Source organism: Nyctibius grandis, chromosome 6 (assembly GCF_013368605.1).
Source record: "Nyctibius grandis isolate bNycGra1 chromosome 6, bNycGra1.pri, whole genome shotgun sequence".
Taxonomy (NCBI): Eukaryota; Metazoa; Chordata; class Aves; order Nyctibiiformes; family Nyctibiidae; genus Nyctibius; species Nyctibius grandis.
Genome location: NC_090663.1, coordinates 31196941 through 31217065, shown reverse-complemented (window position 1 = coordinate 31217065; position 20125 = coordinate 31196941). Strand labels below are relative to the sequence as shown.

Genomic DNA, 20125 nt, shown 5'->3' with positions numbered 1-20125 from the left:
GAAAACTTTTGTATTACAATACTGTTTTACACCCACACATTCCATTTGAAACATTCCTTTTTCCAACAAAGTTTTAAATACTGATTTGCCTTACTATTAGAAATAAGTATGACAAGATTGTACGTACAAGTTCTCTGCTACTAAATGATAAAGGTTGCCAGCTGACATGATGCACGTTCAGATATGAGAATTTCTGAAGTATGAACCACAGAAAAATCTTAAGTCAGTTGCTGAAACCAACACAAATACTGTTTATTTGTGGGATGCCATTTTACATCAACACCAGCAAAAGACCTAAAAATCAACCGGATGAACTCATGTTAGATGGCGTAACAGTATTTTCATCAGGTCATGAGTCAAGGAGTTTAGCACACCTTATTTATGTAATATCCAAGTAACTAAGACATAAAGCATTCACAGTTACAGGTTAACTGCTGTTCCTGCAACAGCAGTGTCAGTGGGTACTATTTTGTGACAACACATGTACACACACACACACACACAGAGGGGGGGAAAATTTAAAAATAAAACAAAAAATATCAGGCCGAGTTTTGGTCTCAATTACAGACAACAAACTATTTAGTTGGGAGATGGATTCTATACACTTTTACAGCAATATGAAAGGACAAAATATAAGGCCTAGAAAGAGGTATTTTAGCAGTTATAATAAAACCAGGGCACAAGCTAACGTTTAAAGCTGTCTATATGAATTCCAAGAGTATTAAACAACTTGTTAGACTTGTGACCAAGGGTCAACAGAAATCTGGGAAAACCTCAACACAACTGAAGTCTATTTCCTGCCCTCCAAAAAAGTAACTTGGGAACATTAAGCAAGTAGCAATGAGCTGTAACTGATTTTGATTGTGTGAGCATATTTGTGATGAAAAAAAAAATGCATGTATTTGTGGTAAAATGGGAGAAGCCTCCAGTCCTCCACAAATGTTAGAAAAGGCTACACAAAGGTAACCCAAATATTGTCGCTTGAAGACAACCTTAAACAGGTTGTAACTGAAAACTCAAGTACATAAAGGATTCCAATAAATTCCATCCTCTTCAGCTTGCTTTCCTTGAAAAAGATAAAAAGTGTAAAAACAACTGTAACACAGAATTATATTAATACTTACTATTATTTTGCTGTAGAATGAAATTTAATTTGTGCAATGTTTCAGTTACTAATATTCATAGAATCATAGAACCATTTAGGTTAGAAAAGACCTTTAAGATTATCGAGTCCAAAGAGCTCCAAATGTTTGTCATCTGTCGACTTAAGTGTCCACTGCTATAGACTCTGGATGCTGTTTTCCTTTCCCTAACTGGCTTTCCACTTTACATCTCCCAAACACCAAACACGAATTGCACATAGATCATCAAGTTTCTGCTATAAGGACAGTAATAGTACACCAGAAAGATTAGCATAAGACTCGTGACAGTTCTGCCAGAATGACCTCTCAGTGTCTTGTCCAAGAAGTCAGCATATTCTGTACACTACTTTTCAAAAGGAAAAAAAACCCACCTACATCAACTATATGATGGCATAACAAAAAAAGCAAACACCAAACTTGTACTAAATACAAGGTAAATTGAGTAGCTTAGTTAAGTTTCCACAATTATTTAAAAAATGAGAGGGAATTGCTCCAAAATACAAGAGCTGGCAATGTCAGGATCCTCTGCTTATCAGCATATAGAGCAAAACCAGAAGGATGGCTAGCACAGGGAAGCTTATTGAGCCACACAGGTCCATTTTAGTCCTTTTGTTCTCTATAAATGTCAGTAAAGCTGCCTACAAGCTGTAATTGAATTTGTGGTTTATTTTATGAAGATGCATGTTTATAAACCAGCTGAAGACTACAGAATCATCCTGCTTGCAAGTGGAAGAAAAAAACTTTGCAGCATATATCTGGTTCATTTCCAAACACATTCTTCCTTTCCATCAGTCCCTTTTACCCAAAGAAAAAATTAAGAGGTTGTTTACTTATATAGTTTGTGTGCTTTCTGAGGTTTCTTTTCCTCTGTTTTCTTTGCTTCTAATTAAATTTTGTATTCTGCTAAACATTAGCAAAACTTGGAAAAAGACCATCTGGTTGAGCTGAACAGATTTCTGTTGACCCTGTTATTTGAAAGTTATACCTATAACAGTAAAAGGTTAAAAGTGTCTTTGGCTCTTGCTTCCATTATTGGAAGCCAAATTATTTGTGACATACAAAACCTTTTATGAAAACCTTGTATTTGTTGCAGGATTCATGCCAATTTGTGCTAAACAGTTTTCTAGAGTCAGTAACTAGCTTAACATTTAATAACAATTACAGTATTTAACTTAAAATGTTAGCAACCACAATTTAGCATAATGTTAAAAGTTATATTGCTTCTAAGTTCATTCTTTTAAGAACTAAACCAGCAGCTCCACTGATATTTCCTTACAGTTATACTATAGTAATATACACATCTACATCAGAAGTCTTAATGAAACGTATGTGTTTTAGTAAGAGGCTTATTGTAAACATTAAATACCACGCTCCACTGAATTAATTTTCTTGTGCAAACTGGCATCAAACATGGAATTAAGGTTATGCGTATTAGTACATGAGAAAGCAATGACTATGTACGTTTTACCACTATTCACTTTAAAGAGCGCTATTTAGTGTCACGGAAATCCGAATGTGACTATTTCATGGGGAAAGGTAGTATTTTCTTCTTAGCATCATGAAATTCTACGTTTTGTATATGCATACATACTGCATATTTATGTATATACAAATATACACGAACACACACCAACAATTTTTGTCTTTGGCAGCTGAGTCTGACAAACGAAAACCAACAGCAACAACACACAGATTTGAACACAACTGATCACCTGTAGCACCACAATTACAACCTCCTGGTCCAGGGCAGCAAATGAATGTGCTTTTGCTAAACTAAGCTTAATCCTGAAAGTAGTCAAGTTAATGACAGTTGTTCCTGATTTCAGTGATGGCAGAATAGGGCCTTCAGTACAGCTGAAAATTTCACATTCAACATAAAACACTTCCCCCCTCTTCCTCTGGATTGCATTCTAGAGAAATGCCAAAACTGCCAATACCTTGTAAAATATTTCTACAGAAAAGTAATGTTATTCTTCATTCAAAAACATCCACTGGCCCTTTTTTGTTAAATGCTCCATGAATCAATATGGAACATTTAATAAATCCTTAGGAATCAAAGTTCAGTAGCACCGGATACTTCAAGGGCCTATTTGTAAAAATCAACACTAACATTACTTAATAAAGAAGGCAAGGTAAAGACAACATGATAAAATTACAGAACTTAAACATCATTCCATTCACTCATTTTCCCAAAAATAATCACTAGAACTGTCCTATACAGATAAAGAAATGAGTAAAATAGGTAGTGGTCCCTACTAAAAAGTACTTTCATGTAATGCTGGTGTTTAACATGTCCACTGCCTGCAATGGACATTCTGCTAGGAAATTCCAATCCCCAGCATGAAAGAAAAAGTAATGTTTTAACTATTCGATATCATATTTTTAATTACTTAGAAACACAAAGTTAGAGACGCTGGGAAGGACTGATGTTACAAACAAAAAAAACCACCCCAAATCTATATTATCTATGTGCTAGGGCTGAGCAGACTTTATTCCCCGAACCACTAATTTTAGCTAGAACTTTCAATTTCACTAGATTGCAACATAGACCAAACACTCTTGGTACACCAAAAATTAAAAGGAGTATGCCAAAGGCAATTTACGAAAGTCTAAAACCCATTTTTAAAAGGTACTTTAATTTGTTCATTTGTACCTGTAATGACTACTGCAGTTTTAACATTAAAAAGTCAGTACTTTTTTCTTCAAATGGAAATCATCTGTGGCATGTACAACTATTACAGTGTTTTAATATTTATATGTATATTTTTTTAAGACACCAATGTTTCATTCCTATTAAGCAATAGGTCAGGCTTGGCGAATTCCACTGAAGAACATCACAGCACGTCTTCTCCCCTCAGAAATTGGCATCTCAAATAGTAACATAAAAATTGACAATAGTTCTTCACATGACTATGTCCAAGCAGTCTGTTCATTTCATTTTCCGAAATGCTACATTTGAGACCAAAAGAAAAACAAAATAACTAAAGTTTCAACAAACATGTAAGTGATGACTAGAAATATGCCACAAAATTATTTTTACAATACATTTCTGCAGAAATAGTCCCTACGTGAAGCTTCTTTTTTATACACATATACAAAATTTAGACAGCAATATACACATAATCACAGTGAAGACGCTGGCAAGTTCATCAATTCGTAGTGTAAATACAAAATGCAAAGCAGCCTTCAAAGAGAACAATGCTACACAGCAAGCATAGCTAGCTTGTTAAATAGCAAACATCAAAAGTTCCTGCAAAAGGGATGCAGTGCAAGAAAAGCAGCATGCACTTTGATACAAATAGCAGTTTATGGCTAATGGTTGACATAACTGTGGTAACAATGACTCTTGAGTGGCTGTGCATAGTTAAACTCCTATGTCATCTGTTTTCCTTTATACCATTCCACAAACTCATCCAACAACACTGGCCCTGTAGAGAGATCAAATAACTATATTTTACAAAATTTTGTAAAAGGACACTGAATGATTAAGCTCAGAGAAATAAACTATTTTAGAACACCAACATATGGTAGTACTTACAGGCTCCATCTTCATCATAGTTACTGAGGTCAAGGTTAATTGTTCTGCTGAATTCAAGAACGTTACACCATTGGTCCTTATTGATAACTTTGTATTTTGATTGCTGCTTAAGGCAAGAAACAGAAGTTACTAAAATATTTTTTCAACTCCCTCAAAAGCAGATTTTCTTACAGAAATTTAAACCTTGTGATGAATTATTATTTTGATCTGTATGCAATCTAAAACTAAACAGGATTAAAGAAACCACTAAGTAGTCAAACTAATGTTGAATAATTCATGTTTCTGATTAAGACATCTTTTAGTGGACAAACATACAGCAATAAAATGAAAGTCCAAAAGCATATCAAAGACATTCTACACTTTGCCCTGCATTAAATAAACCTTAACAGCATAGGGATTTGGGGAAAAGGAAGAAAGGAAAGATAAACAGTTGTAAGTGCCACTTTGGGGGTTAATATGTTCTAAATCAGAACAAAAAATTCTTAGCTGTTCATTCTACCTCTAGTTAAAGTGTCAGAGAAGACAGATCAAAAAAATGTAATTCTGTTTCAGACTTCATACCTCTAGAAACTGGTGAAATACTGGAAAAAGGGACCATGTTTTTCCTAAAAGAAGGCCCAACATACACTTGGCAGTATTAATATCTAGGCTGCGCTGGTCCTTTTCCTGCATAAAAAGGTCAAAAAGGAAAAAAAGAGCATGATTTCACTGTTTTTCACTTCCTCCACTGCCTGTACACTACAGCTCACCCATACATAAAATAAACTAACAAATAAATACTAAATAGCAGTATGCAACAGTGGCTTTTAATAAAAAACATCTTCCTAGTAAAATTTCCTTCCTCATAGCTAATGGCTTGCTATACAGAGATGCTGCTTTTTATAGATTTTCCAAAAAAACTGTCACCGCTATTGCAGATGAGGCATACACTCCTGTTTGTAACTTCAGACCTTTCCAGAAAGCAATGGCCATTAGACCCATACCCATGTTTGCACGTATGCCTCTCATCGCCATATGTCTCTTAAAATAGTATTGCTGCACATATTTCCTGTGGTATTATTACAACTATGTGAACTCTCACTAGACAGTTAAGTAGCTATCAAGTAACACTAACTATGCAAGAGTTAGCCAAGGAAGTTCTTTGTTCTGTTATTCTATTGATTACGTGAAATTCAGATTAAATTAATTCTCAAATGAGCAGAGCGAACATAATACACTAGCACATGGAGACTCCTCTCAGAACTGTCCCAGTTTTAGTTCAATGTAGCAGTAGTATATTAAGGATTAGGGGGTAATTTTTTGTTTCTGCTAAAAAAAAAGAAGGATCATCTGTACCCAGCAGATTCATTACACCTAGTCAGTGGGAAAGTTAATATATTTGATAACACAACTTCGGCACATCTCAACAGTAACATGTGTACATGTAAGATTCCATTTTGTTATTTTAAGTAGTTTATCCATCTACATTTGTTGTCTTGAAATTAAACAAATTTTGGTAAGAGATGGGATGTGAAACTCCACCCTTTTATGCCTTGGTTATAGCACCAAGCTACAAATTCAGAAATTAATGAAATCACAAAAAATAAAGGTCCATATTAGCTACTGTAGACCTCAATCTCTCTGTATGTACTCACAATTGCAGACTGCCAAGTCTAAATTAGGAAAAAACAGGAACATAGGGATATCCAGGATACAGGGAGTACCTAACAGAACAGTGCAAGACAGCTACCCAAGACAAAGGGAATCGAGCCCTATACCTTACCTGTAAAAGTGCACTTGTATGTATTACAGAATACACATCTTTATTAAAAAAACAAGCTCAAAACATAACTGAATTGTCTTCTACCACGTAGGAAAGATGTGGTAGGGCCAGACAACAACTGAATGCCTTAGACACAACTGAATCCTCTCTTCTTGAAACCCATTTCATACAAAATACACCTCAATTCTAAAATTGTATAGACAGAATTTAATGCAGATTTGTTTTGGAAGAAAAGTACGGAGACCAGCAACTCTGAAAACATCAGAAGCTGTTTTACATTCTGGTCACTAAATCCAAGAGGAACTTCCCTCAATCTGATCTACAGGAAAAAAGTAAATTCCAGGATGAACAAAGCTTTTTAATTAGTAAAAAAGCTGAAAAACAAATCTGCAAAGGCATTTTTGTATTAATATGATACAATTCTTTCACTTATTTCCAACATCAAATAGTTCTAAAAACTAATCCTCTTTCCAAAGCCCATTTACGCCTCTGTCACAAACACCTTTAAGCACAAATACTGCTGTGGGAATACATTTTATTTTCCATACTGTTTATACTCTGAATTCTTTCCACACACTCAAGTGTTAATGAAATCAGGCTCTGTTGCCTTTACTTTGGCCATGCTGTTTTTACATGCCTTACATGGTTAAGTTTCTACATCCTCCCTCTCCGACTACTGTTCAGAACAAATTGTTCAGATAAGCCCTTTATACGCACCTCCAACTGCCTAACGGCACATCTGCCATGACAGATGCTCCAATTTCATTCTTAACATACATTCCGGATACTTACATTCTCTTTCTTGGATACAGTGGAAAGCATATATTGACATCTCTGATAAATTCCAGTATTTGTTTTACACTGATGATAGACAGTCTTTCTGAGATTTTTTTTTTCCCCCCAATATTTCAGATAAAAGGCCTATTTAAGCCATGAAATACAAGCATCTGTATGTTCTCAAACTTGGCAATGACAATGGCAAGTAGGGAGAGAGGAATGTATTTGTGCTTAATACAGACATATGGTGTTTTAAATTATTTCCTCAAATTCAAGCTCACTTAAATCATGCATGCCGCATAAAACCTCAATGATACTTATTTTTATTGACAAACTAACTCTAAATACCAAATCACACTTTCAAAAATTCTCTCTTAAAACTTCAGTTTTAAGTTTAGACAAGTGTTTTTTGCCATGGAGCACTTCCTTGAAATGATTACCCTTAGGATGGAAATGATTACCCTTTGATCTTCTGAATCAGAAACCAAAACTGCTCCCCATCAGTTTTTTTCTATCAATCATTTCAATTATTCTGATAAAAAATACATACAGATTCATCCGCCACATCCAGATAAATATATCAGCCTTGTCAGCCTTCATTTCTATTCTTACTGGATGCCATTTGCCTATAGAATTCCCCTGGCTTCATACTATTAAAAGTTCAATAATTCTATTAATCTAGTATTGTTTTGACAATTCCCCTGTTGATATGCCTTTGACTTGCAGTTCTACAATCTGGGGGTTTTTTGTCACAAATGATGTCACAGCATCTGTGTCTCAATGTTTAAATTCTTTTTCAAGACCACTGTTTGTCACATCAATTTGATACCTCTTGAAGAAACTCCACCCACTATCCTCTTTTTAAGTTTCTGCACTTACGTTTGACAGACCATCGGCTGGCGCAGATTTGCTACTAGTAAAAAATTTTTTAACCTATTCCAAATATTCCATCAGTATCTTGAACTTCTTTGGCAATGTTAGTTATTTCTAGCCTTTGCATTTTATGTTGACCAAAACCGGCAGAATAAATCTTCACACGGCAAAGTACGAACTAAGATGTCGATATGGCTTTGTTTCCTCTCGTACTAACTAATACCATGCATTCTCTCACATTCAGCTGTAGGTTTCTTTGGTAAAAAGTGAACTACCATGAATCTCCACATGCTGACATGCAGAAAGCACTGATGTACCACAAATCTGAGTTACTTATGACAGACTTAACTATCAGAACTGCTCTCAGTTCAATTTCTTCTTATTATTTTTCTCATGTTACTTTTTTTGCTGCAAATTTTCTTGGTGCTTTTGGTTTTCCTGCACTGAAATCTGAGCTTCAGTTTTGCCTGTGATCATTTTTACGTTAAATCTGCTGTATATTCCATCATGTTAGCAAGATGGATGTCCAAATTCCATGTCAAAATGCTAATTCAGAAAAGCAAAGTTATTTTATTGCTCCCTTTAAGTAGGAATACTCTCATGTGTATTACGGATTTCAATACCAGGTACAATTTTATCAATACATTTTTTTATAGTAGGAAGACTGATATCACAATATTGTTTAGTAAATACTGAGAACACCATTAATGACCTTCCAACAGCCTTCTGAACCCGTATTTATATTATATCATATCCAGTTTCTATCATGTTAGTTATTTTTACCACCTGCAGAAATGCCTGAAGTGCCTTCCTGTTTTAAATATGTTTACGCTCAGAAAATTCTAACAGTAAGAAGAAAAATCAGGGAGATTATAAAGCCAGTGGAAGTAAGTGGCAAAGCCCCAATATACAACAGAATAGGGCCTGAATTATTTCCTTGAAGTCACAAAATAGCTTGAAGAAGAGAGGTAACAAAACATGTCAAAACACTAAACCACTGAATATCAAGCATCCTACATACTTTTCTTTTCCAGTTCTGGCATTTTGCATATACTTTTTTAGAACACAAACAGCTCTATTTGTTAGATGCTTGAGAGGTAGCTTAAGAGAAACATACTTAGAAGTGTACAGTCTTTCAATTATTACTTATGAAAGTAAAGTTTTAATTTCAGATGCTGGTCTTCCACAGTACTTACCCGTGCAAAGTCAAATGCATATCTATAAATAAGTTTAAAATTGGTAGGCTCATTTAATAAAGATCTCAAGTAATCCAGAGAATTTCTCAATTTTTCTGTAGTATCACATCTACAAGAAAAGCACAAAGTGAATTTAGAGTCTGCATTCTTATACAGATGTCTGCTGTTTTAGAAAAGAATCTCTAACGTGTATCCACATTGATGTTAAATACATCACTCTGTACAAAGGCATGTTTATGAGTTTGTCTGCATAAAATGCTTTGATTAAAATCACAGTGTGAAATGGATTTAGATAAAATAGCAGTCTTACATTGGTGCTCTGATAAAAATTTGTTTGGCTTTGTAGAAAATGCACTCTCCAACAGATTAAACTAAGAGCTTGTCTACACATGGCAAACAATCAGCAAACCACAGCAGTGAAACAATACTTCTGTAGCTTTGCTGGAACTATAGAACTTCCTGCACAGTTTTAGTGATTCTGTTCTGAAAGACAAAACAAAACACAGTTCTTTCTCCAACTCCCCATAAAACATGTGATTATTCAATTACATTTACGTTAATTATGCCATGAAGATAAGCTCTCAACTGGAGAAAGCAACTCTTATAAAGAACATGACAATTCAGAGTGACAGAAAGGGTTCGTATTATTTAGCATTTTAAACTATACATGCTCTAACAACATACCAATATCTAATAGATAGGTCCAATCCACTGACAAAGATAGATGTCCCTGCAGACAGAAACAATGCTGAACCTCATGACATTTCTGTTTTCTTGTGACATTTTAATCCAACTGTATTTAAACGTGCAGCTGTCAGGTTCCAAGCTGTCTCTAAGTGTCCGTATCACCATAAAGAGGACGAAAAATATATGGCTTCTACTCCACAGTAGAGCTCTCTGCTTTAGGTGTTATGAGTCAAAACATCAAACTTTGTTTTTTTCTAAAAAACTGGGTTTACTACCACAAACATAAGAGGTTTTTCAAAGCACTTACTGTAGTGATGTCATTCCTTTTAACCATTCTTGTAATGTAAAGTAGCCCATGTTTTGTGCATCCAACTTCCATGCTAGTACAAGCATAACTACCTGTTTTAAAGAGAAAAAAAAATGAAGACAAAGAAATTAACAAAAAGATGCACACTTTTTTTCAAAAAACTACTGTTTAGTAGGCTACAAATGCTTTACTTGTATAAATGGGATGTTCAGATCTCTGCTACACTATTTTAAAAGTTAAAAAACCTGAAAGTGACAAACCTGTATATAATCCAAAGAGAAGATAATAGTGCAAAGACACAGAGTGAACATCCACCCAAGTTACCAGTAGCCACCTGCTTCAAGGGAGGATGAACAGTCATCTAGTGGGCAGCGCAATGAGGAAGATGAGTTGGTGCAAAAGCTACAGAAAAGGTTTCCCAAAACAACTACAAAATTTAAGTACCAATTTGACGACAAGTTACATTTGACAAGTGTTAAACTCTCATCTAGATGAACATCAGTTGCAATCCATGAGCTCTGTGAATTTCAATTATTCTAAAGCTAATAATGATCCCACCTGAATCCAGCGACCTCAGGGTACCCATCAGCCTACCTAATTCTGCAGGTCTGAACACGCAGTAGAATTCGAGTAAATGTTAAGTAAAGCTAGGTGAACTAACATTAAGACATATCAAAATAGAGGCTGACACATAAATACTTGATTTTGCCCAAAAGGAAACAGAGTCCTTTTCACATCTCGTGAAGAAGACTGAAGCAATAAAGAATTTAGATAATGATACCGTAAGATTACTATCTTATTCAGGAACTTAAGAAACCACTTTTGATATATACATGGAAAAACTGGCAGGACAACTGACCCTGCAGACTAGAAGAAAAAAATAATCAAGTCATTAAAAATTGCAACTCAGCCATTAACTGATGTTAGTGCAGCTTTATACGGTTTTTAATGTGAAATCAGAATAACTACTTATATATGCAAATGTCTGCATAGATCTCAAGGGTTTATTACACTAATACACTCCAAAATTAGCAAATTACACTTATATTTCCAGTAAATCTTTCAAAACCACAATTCTCATTTTACTTAGTCAGAGATGATGCTTTATAAATCCTGCAAAAGACGGGATTTCCATATACATTTAAAAAGCAAAAATTAGGCACTAGGAAAAAGCCTGTAAAAGGCTTAAATTTCTTTTAAAATTTTATTTACTTCTATATATACATACATATAAAATATATATGTGTAATTACACATATTGCCTATTTGTGTTTTGAAATGGCATAATGGGGGTGCTAATATTGCTCACAATATTTGAAATCCCTTTCCTTCCTAGAAAACCCAAAGAAAACATGACTTTAATTGCTACATTAAATCTCCAGTGTTGTCTTATTGTTTAAGAAAAAAACAACCATCAGCTGCTTTTTTTCTTTTTTAAAAATATCTTTCTTTTGGGTGGGGGGGGCAGTGAAAGAGAAGGGATGGCAGCACAGATAAACTTGAGTTTTTACAGGTTGACAGTTCAAGGTTTAAAATAAAGGCAAGTTGTTTCTAAATCTCTATATAAATCTCCCTGGTTTATATTTCTTTAATTTTTTTTAAAATTCCCAAGAATTTTTTAAGTCTTGATGGAAAAATAAGATATAAGACTGGCTTATGTACATCATAACAGATAAGGCATCTTCTAAATGGACTTTGAACTTACATTTTCTGGTTCAACTCCAATGTCTTCACAAAATTTCTCCATACCTTCTGGCCCTACAATGTCATCAGTGCCTGCAAACAAAACACATTTTACTTATCTCTGAAAATTAAAACAGTCTGACCTTTACAGCACAAGAGAAATACAATCACGCAGTACAACCTGAACTGCCATCCAGGTTTTGTGGTTTGTTTTGACATGTAATAAGTATTTCCACACTTACTATCAGACTTGGATACATTTAAATCTTTATCTCACCTTTGGAAACAGACAGAAGAGCTTTAAAACAACTTTTCTTTCCTGACAATATCCTGTATTCTACCCATTTACTGAGATAATCTTGGAAGAGTAAATAAGATCTGTAAGAACGCACTTAAGACTAGCAGAACATCCACATAATACTACCACGGTTAAATAAGTGGACAATGGTTAGTGAAGCTCATTTCTTGGCTTGAATCTCTACTGTTATCATAAGATCATATCACATAAAAATGTGATACACAGCTATAGGATACAAGACATTATCATTCCCAGAATCTCATTCCTTATTGTCTCATATATTATCTGTATATAATGTTATCTACAAAAGAACAGCCTAAAATAAAAATCTTGTGCTCCCGTTTATTTGTAATGCTGTATGATGGCTACACATCATCTGAATTTTAGTAACTGCAGGGGGGAAGGAAGACATGAGTTCCAGCTACTTCTTTGCTGACTTAAAAGGAAAAAAAGATTCAAAATATAGATGCTATTAAAATGTACTACTATTAAAACATGCTGTTAAATTAAGATATTTGTAACTTCTACAATACTCTATTGAAAAAAACATACGGGCATTAAGAATTGTACTGTGCAATTCTGGTTTTTTAAGTACATTTTAAGTATTTGGACTATTTTGTTAGAATTATTTTACTCATGTTTAAAAGGGCTCATTTGGGAAAGAAAAAAACATTAGAAGCTGAAATGCCTACTTTCATCCAATATAAAGATCATGTGCAAGAAAAAGAGGTTTTATAAAGGGAAGATCAAGCTATGCTTTATTATTAGATGACCTACTATTCTAGAAATAACAAGGTTTAATTATATCTTTTCCCATCTTCTCATGACATCTTCTCACAGTTCTCTGAGTGTACACAACAGTCTTTAAAAAGACTCATTCTGTCATGTAACGACACACTAGGAAAAAAAAACACAAATGCAGTGTCAACTGCATATATAAAGGAGAAGACTTATGAAGCAATAACACAAAAGAGATTATTCTTTGAAAATTCTTTTTTTAGAATGTTACTCAATACTGTAAACAGAATCATACTCTCTGCTTTTCTCTGTTATATCTTGGTATATGCATCCAATGGAAACTCAAAAGTTCTTTCATATATAGCCTTCCCTTCATCCCTCCTTTCCATGTAAGTCTTGAGAAAAATGAGTTAGCCCTGTTGCTAGAGTAAAAAAAACAGTTCAAGCTGGTCAGAAAGGCAGAGACTAACCGGTTACACTTGGCTTGAATTTGCCTGAATCTCCTCTCACAGACTGCCACAGACAAGTGAGATCGCAAAGTATTTAATTTAGTTTATATAATTTTATCAGAACAAAAAAATGCTTTATTAGATCAAATTAAGTCACTCTTCATTATGTGTAAGAAGCAGACAAAACAGAACAAGCTGCGAGCAACGTTATCCAAGACAGCATCAGAAAACTGCAAGATGACCTTATTTTCTTTGTCAATCACCTATTTAATTTCCTTTTGGTCTTTACAGTCATGAGATCATTCTTCCCCATACTTCAAGATCTCCCCTTCAGAAAACCACATGTGAAAAAATTAATACAACAACCAACTTCACTATTGAAGGATCATCTTTTGTGACTTCAGATCATAATTAACAATCCTAGAAGTAATGCCTGAAGAAAGTTCTCATACACAAGGGCAAGAATTAATCATTCACTCTACCTTCCCTATACCTTGTGATGGAAAACTACGTAAAGACAAGACTACTAGGGGATACTTGAATTTATTCACTTCTTTGCTTGAAACCATAAGCACCAGATTCAGCAGGAACAAAACTAACATTACCACCTCCTCCACCTTATTTTTTTTAATTAAAAGACACTTCTCCTGAAGCATAATTCTGTACTATTCAGTACTAACATGGCAGATGACAGAACTTCTAAAGTCAGAGACATAACAACATTTTGGACAGACGTCCAGCTTTAACTATAGATTTGAATAGTAAAGTATACATGTTCCAAAATATTTTAAGTTACACACCTTCTGTATTCTTTTTATAGAATAGAGACAAAGACAAAATTGCCCCTTGAACTCTTCAGCTTCACGCTACACAGAACACAGTAAGAGTTACTTCAGGATTTTTACAAAAATGCCTCTATATTCAGTCTTGGAAAAGCTCAGTTAACGCAATTTTTATATTCCAATGTAGATTAAATTGTTATTGGGAGGAAATTTGCATTTCACCCTTACCTGCATATTCATAGAACCATTCTAAGCATCTCTTACTTGAAAAGACTTCTTCCTCTGCTTTTATTCTAGTTGAATCATATTTTCTATACATACTTAAAAAAAGAAAGAAAAATAAGTAATTAATTCATCAATTTTTAAAAGCAATCTTTTAGTTAACAGCCACTGTAAGCAGCAACATTTTTCCTTTCATGAACCAGTTTACCCAACACTCTGTTCTCATATCCAGTCATTTGAGACACTGCTTAACAGAGTAAGAACCACTGAACCTAAATACTGTGTTTGCTCAGTTTGTCATAGTTCAACTGATTCTCATACTTCAACTGATTCATAATTGTTATCAATGTACACGAACTTTCCTTACAACAAATACAGACTAATTCAAACTCAACCCCAAACTGCTTTGTGTAAGTTCAAGCAAGACTTGTCCACACCATTAGTTACCACAATCAAGTGATGGGCTGCAACTTGGCTGTGGGTCTGTCACACATACTTCATGCACTTTGAATTACTAAGAAAGAAGAACTGCACATACTCTTTTTGCCTCCTCAGAAAATCCTACAAAAAGCATAAAGGCCAAAATAGACATGACACACACTTACACTATTCCACAGCCGGTAAGTTGGTAACACAAAAGAACCACAGAGAACAGGTTACAGGTCCTCACAGACAATAACTCAAGGAACCTCATTCATCATGGGGTAAACAGTTATCAGAAAAGCTAGATCCATGGCGCCCCTTCCCCCTAGAGATGACTGGCAAGGTAATGCTCTCCCTTTGAGAGGAAGCGTAAGGAATTTTAACTACATTCAGGAAACAACACTGAAGTATCAGTCTCCTGAATTTATTATCTGAAACACCTAAAGCATGGAAGGCATCGCAGAAGTTGATGTGTTACTCCAGCACCCTGTTCAGACTTTTCTGAAATGAGACAGGATCATTTGTGCCTGTTAGAGGAAAGAGACTCAGCAGTCCAAGTAGCTGTTCACTGCTGCATATGCATTCTCCGATCCATTTCCACCACTCTGCAGTAGCTCGGGTTCACAAAGGCTGAAAATAGCCGAGGAACAAATGGCTTAGACTAGAGGAGGTAGCCAAGAATGGCTCTGTAAGTGTTCCAAGCATGAAGCCCTTCTTCTTAACAGTGTCATACCCTTCTGGGGGAGGTCAACAAAGTGGCTATTGGTTCAAGGAGAATTCTGAAACAACTTGATGAAATTAATTTTGAGTTGATTTCATCACCATTTTGTCCTTCTAGAAAGACATGTGAAAGATGTCTATAATTATGACCTTAGAGTACACTGATCCCACTATCCTCCACCTAGTTCAGCTATCAACTATGAGGAACTGTAGCTAGAAGTTAACGGCACACAGATCACTCTCGCAGTAATTCAAGGAACTACTTCATTTTTATTGTCATAGTTCCTTTAAAGCAACTCACCATTAGAAAAGTAATACTAGTCAGAGCAAAATGATAAATTGCTAATTGGAAGACAAACACAATTGATGCTCTTAAATTTCAAGATGGAAAGAAAAATTAACACTATACTGAAACACACTGATCTGCAATGAACTGAAACACTGCAGAAAAATGCCAGCCATACCTGTCTCAGAAACACATATATTCATATACCCATAATTTGTAGGTTTTTTTCATTTTAATTTTGAAAATGCTTTTTTCTATTTGAATTACCTACTTTGTATAAGCTTTACTGCAGTTGCAAAGGAACAGGCTGACAGCACTGCCCAGTAAGTAAGCAACTAAGCCAGAAGGTGTAAGTCAGAGTTGGAATGGTGTTTTTTTTTTTAAACAGGTCTGATAACTTAACATTCTCATACTTGCACAATGAACTGTGATTATGAAAGACCTATCCAATACTTTTAGGCTATTTTGAATTCAGATGAATCAAAAAAATGTCTTGAGACAAAGAAAAGAGGCATTCTGCTACTTTGGCAAAAGTCTAATTATTCAGTGTCCCCTTTTTTGTAGCAAACAAACGTGACAAACACCAACTAGAATACCAACTTGAAAACTGACTGTAGCAGGGGCTAGTCAACATCTTTATTCTATTCTACTCTATTTATTCAAGGAGTCTGTAACGGCACTGCTGGAACCTAGAACATGCAAAGCTAATGTGGTTCCCAAAGAGAGACATCCATCACAAGACTCAAAGTTTTTTCTTACAAAGGGAGGATAACCAAGTGCCTCGCCCTGCTTGTTCACATAACTCATCCACACATTAGCTGCCAGTATGTGAACAGTGGATTTGGGAAGGAACCCTCAAGAAACAAATTTATTGACAAAGCTCTAGGTCATCCAGGTATTTCAGAAAAAGGATTTCTGCATCTGTAAGTGGCAGAGCCAAATACTGTAGCCTAAACCAAGACAGCACTGACAGCAGCATGTGTAAGAGGAATGGTGAATGAGAACAGAAAAAAAAAACAGCTTTTTATACATTCACTGCATCTACACATAGCAAGTTTTCATAGGACTGATACGGGACTTGAAGTCATTTGTTGTGCTTAAGGCTAAGGTCATTGTTTAGGAACTGCAGGAAACAACAATATTCATTAGTAAGTCCATGTGCCCAACATGCGGCCAAGTAACTCCAAGCAAAATGCTCTGGCCTCAAACTCACTGCTGTTCAAAAATCTCAGTATCTGAGCACTGGAGTTTGATTTTTGAGAAACCAGAACTGATTACAGATCTTCCAACATGTACTGGTAAGAGAAATTACTTCACAAATTCAGAAAATAAAATCAGAAAGGATATAATCTTGAGCTATCCCCTAGTCTCTGCTACAAGCTAATTAGCCAGACATTCATTAAAAGTGCAGGTGACACCATACCACGTTTGTAATGAAAACAGACTATGCACAGCCAGAAGTATAAAACCTTGCAACAAAAATGGCTGGATGAATCTCAGATGCCTTTCTCTCAACCTAAAGGAACTAATAGCAGATCACATATTCTGCAAGACAAGGATCACTTGAAAAGGAGTATGAGAGAAACAAGTAACACCAATGCAGACCCCACATTAGTCATCTCTCACATATAAAGATGAAGGCCTGTTCTCTCCCTGCTTACTCCAAACACCAAATGAGCTTCTCCCCCTAGTCTAGCCAAACCTGCTAGTTCTATTAGCAAGAGACTCCTTATCCCTGAAGTACTTGGTGAAGCAAGATGAGCAGTGAGATACAAGCAAGTAAACAGACAAGCATCTGAAATTACAGCCTAGGACAACGTGGTTCAATTATCACAGCAAGCCCAGCCTGGTATCAGAGAGTAAAGTTGATTCCAAAGACTGTGTCCTCTGAACTATCATTAATAGAGATTTCCTTGTCTCAAGAACCATATGTGCAGAAGAAAAAAACACAAACTGCCAGAGACATCTGGCATCCATTTTGTATCTTATAATATTTTTCGTATCTTTGGAATTTCTCTGTACATACTGCAAGATGATGTGCCTTGTCTTTGTGCTAATGACAGTGTCTCTGGCTACGCAGAAAAATAAAAACTGCCACAGCGCACACGGTAGATATCTGAATACTTGGGGAGCACCAAACATCTACTGAACAGATCCGAGTTTCAAACAGCAAGTCCTCAATGGCTCACAGCTTCCTCAAGATGACCAGCACCAGTACCTTCAGATGCACAACCATTATGCTGACCATGTTACAGTTTGGTAACTTGCTTATGCACTGATGGTCCAAAAGTGGAACCTGCAGACTTTCAGTCACACGTCAGCAGTGAAAGAACATACTGCTCAAAGTCTGGAGGAGGAAAAAAAAAAGGGGGGGGGGGGGGAAGTAAAGTAAAAACCCCACAGACACCTTCCATAAAGGAAAGGCCAATGAGCATACCTGGTACTTTTGGTACCAGAATTTGTACCACTGTCAGAGAACACTGACACTGGAACAAGATGGCTAAAGGGTGTTTTCTCCATCATCCGAGCTAGAAAGGTGAGTGCAGAACTTTTTCCCAGAGTGTCTGCTATACCTGTCACTACTGGACAACAGCAAACTCCAAGCCTTTGCATTTAGAATTACCCTTCTGTTTCTGAACCCTGACATGCTGCCCATCAGGAACAGCAAGGAAAAAAAAAATTACCTGTGGGCAAAGAGTATATATTTGTCTCTCAGATGAGACACACATATGGGTACAACGACTCAGAAAAATCTTCGCTTGAAAAATAATAGTTTTTATTAGTTTAGCATGACACTGTCAAGTGTCAGGACAGTGACAGCAGACCTCAGAAAATATTTCTTTATATTATAACCAATATCCCCTTAAGGAGCATTTAGCTTTTACTTTATTATCTCTTTCTAACAGCCATTTTACCAACTACAGAGAGGAAGGAATGTGAGACAGGGCAGGGAAAAAGCAGCATGAAATTAACCTGCCTACATTTTATAAAAGTGACATCAACTACTTAACCACATTTAAATGAAGTCATTTTCTCAGAAATGCTTGCATCTCCATCATGACCTAACAGCTGACTCATAACACCCATTTTTAAACTTAACTTTGAAATACTCCTATGAGCTAGGGAATTGTAATATCCCTGCAATAAAGATGAGACAATATAGTTTATAATTGGAAGTGCTATAGGTAGAGGTACACAAACTAATTAAAAAACCTGAGTGTCTAGGCCTTTCATGTTTCTTTAAATGCATCATCCGTATCTTTTCCAGATTACTTTCCTCCGTTTGTAACTGATTCGGTGGGAAAGCAAAAGCATGAAAATTCCATCCAGCTATTAGGGGGTGACTAGGCATGTCATCATAAGAGTACACGTTTGCTGCCAGCAAAAAGAACAAGGTCACAGTAATTCTCTTCAATCTACTGCAGCCTTCAAAGTTGGGTATCTACTCCTGCTCTCTGCTCTGAGCATGCTTCAACTGTACTGGAATTCGTTAGAGCTCCACCTACTACAGCAGCAATTCTGGGCTGTGTGGCTCCAGAATATTCAAACTGAGATCAGCGAAAGCATGGAATTTAGGTCACACAAAACATTCTCTTGATTGTGGAAGCTGGTAACAGCTCATATAAGGCGAAAAAAAAAAGAAGGAAAAAAAAAAAAGGTACAGTTTACTATGGTAAGTCAAAAGTTAACCCCTCATGAAGATTTACAGCCTGCTCATTTCAAATGGTCAGCGTTTACTGAATGAAAACATTAAGATATTTACCACCAGTAGCTTTGTTTCTATGCAACCAGAACTTATTCAAAACCTCTACCTCATTTTGTTTGAGCTTTGAACTGAGTAACTAATTGCTTTCAGATTATTTATATTTTGAAAGATGAAAACTTTTGATTGAAGAAGCAGCCCCCTATTACTTCCATTAATTCTAACAAATTAATTTAAAATTTTGGCTGAGAATTTTCATCAGTGCAGCACAATTAAAGTATTTTTATAAAGCCTTACCTATTCATTCACAATTATGATTACAGCAATAGTTTCATAAATACTGTAGTAGAAACAAGTTTGGAGGGGGAGAGAGATGTTCTATGATTTGCAAGGCATGACAAAGACAGTCCAAAGCAACCCTCAGGACAAATTTACTTGACTGGTGAGTTTTATGAATCAATATGTCTTATCTCTCCCTATTTAAAGACTTACAATCATCTCTAAACTTTTAAATTAATGTTTTGAACTTCATCAGGCTT

At 35.6% G+C, this 20125-nt stretch overlaps 1 protein-coding gene across 11 annotated transcripts in view; it reads right to left on the bottom strand.

The window, feature by feature from the left end:
* Positions 1 to 223: 223 nt before the first annotated feature.
* The window catches only part of DCUN1D4 (defective in cullin neddylation 1 domain containing 4), a 42691-nt gene continuing 22789 nt past the window's right edge, over positions 224 to 20125 (bottom strand). For all 11 annotated transcript variants that reach the window (XM_068402867.1, XM_068402868.1, XM_068402878.1 and 8 more), the window contains 7 exons: positions 14461 to 14552; positions 11988 to 12058; positions 10283 to 10374; positions 9289 to 9397; positions 5242 to 5346; positions 4681 to 4783; positions 224 to 4570 (listed from right to left, as the gene is read on the bottom strand). In XM_068402867.1, coding sequence (XP_068258968.1) covers positions 4515 to 4570; positions 4681 to 4783; positions 5242 to 5346; positions 9289 to 9397; positions 10283 to 10374; positions 11988 to 12058; positions 14461 to 14552 — 628 coding nt within the window. In that variant the 3' untranslated portion in view covers positions 224 to 4514. The remainder of the gene's footprint in view (positions 4571 to 4680; positions 4784 to 5241; positions 5347 to 9288; positions 9398 to 10282; positions 10375 to 11987; positions 12059 to 14460; positions 14553 to 20125) is intronic.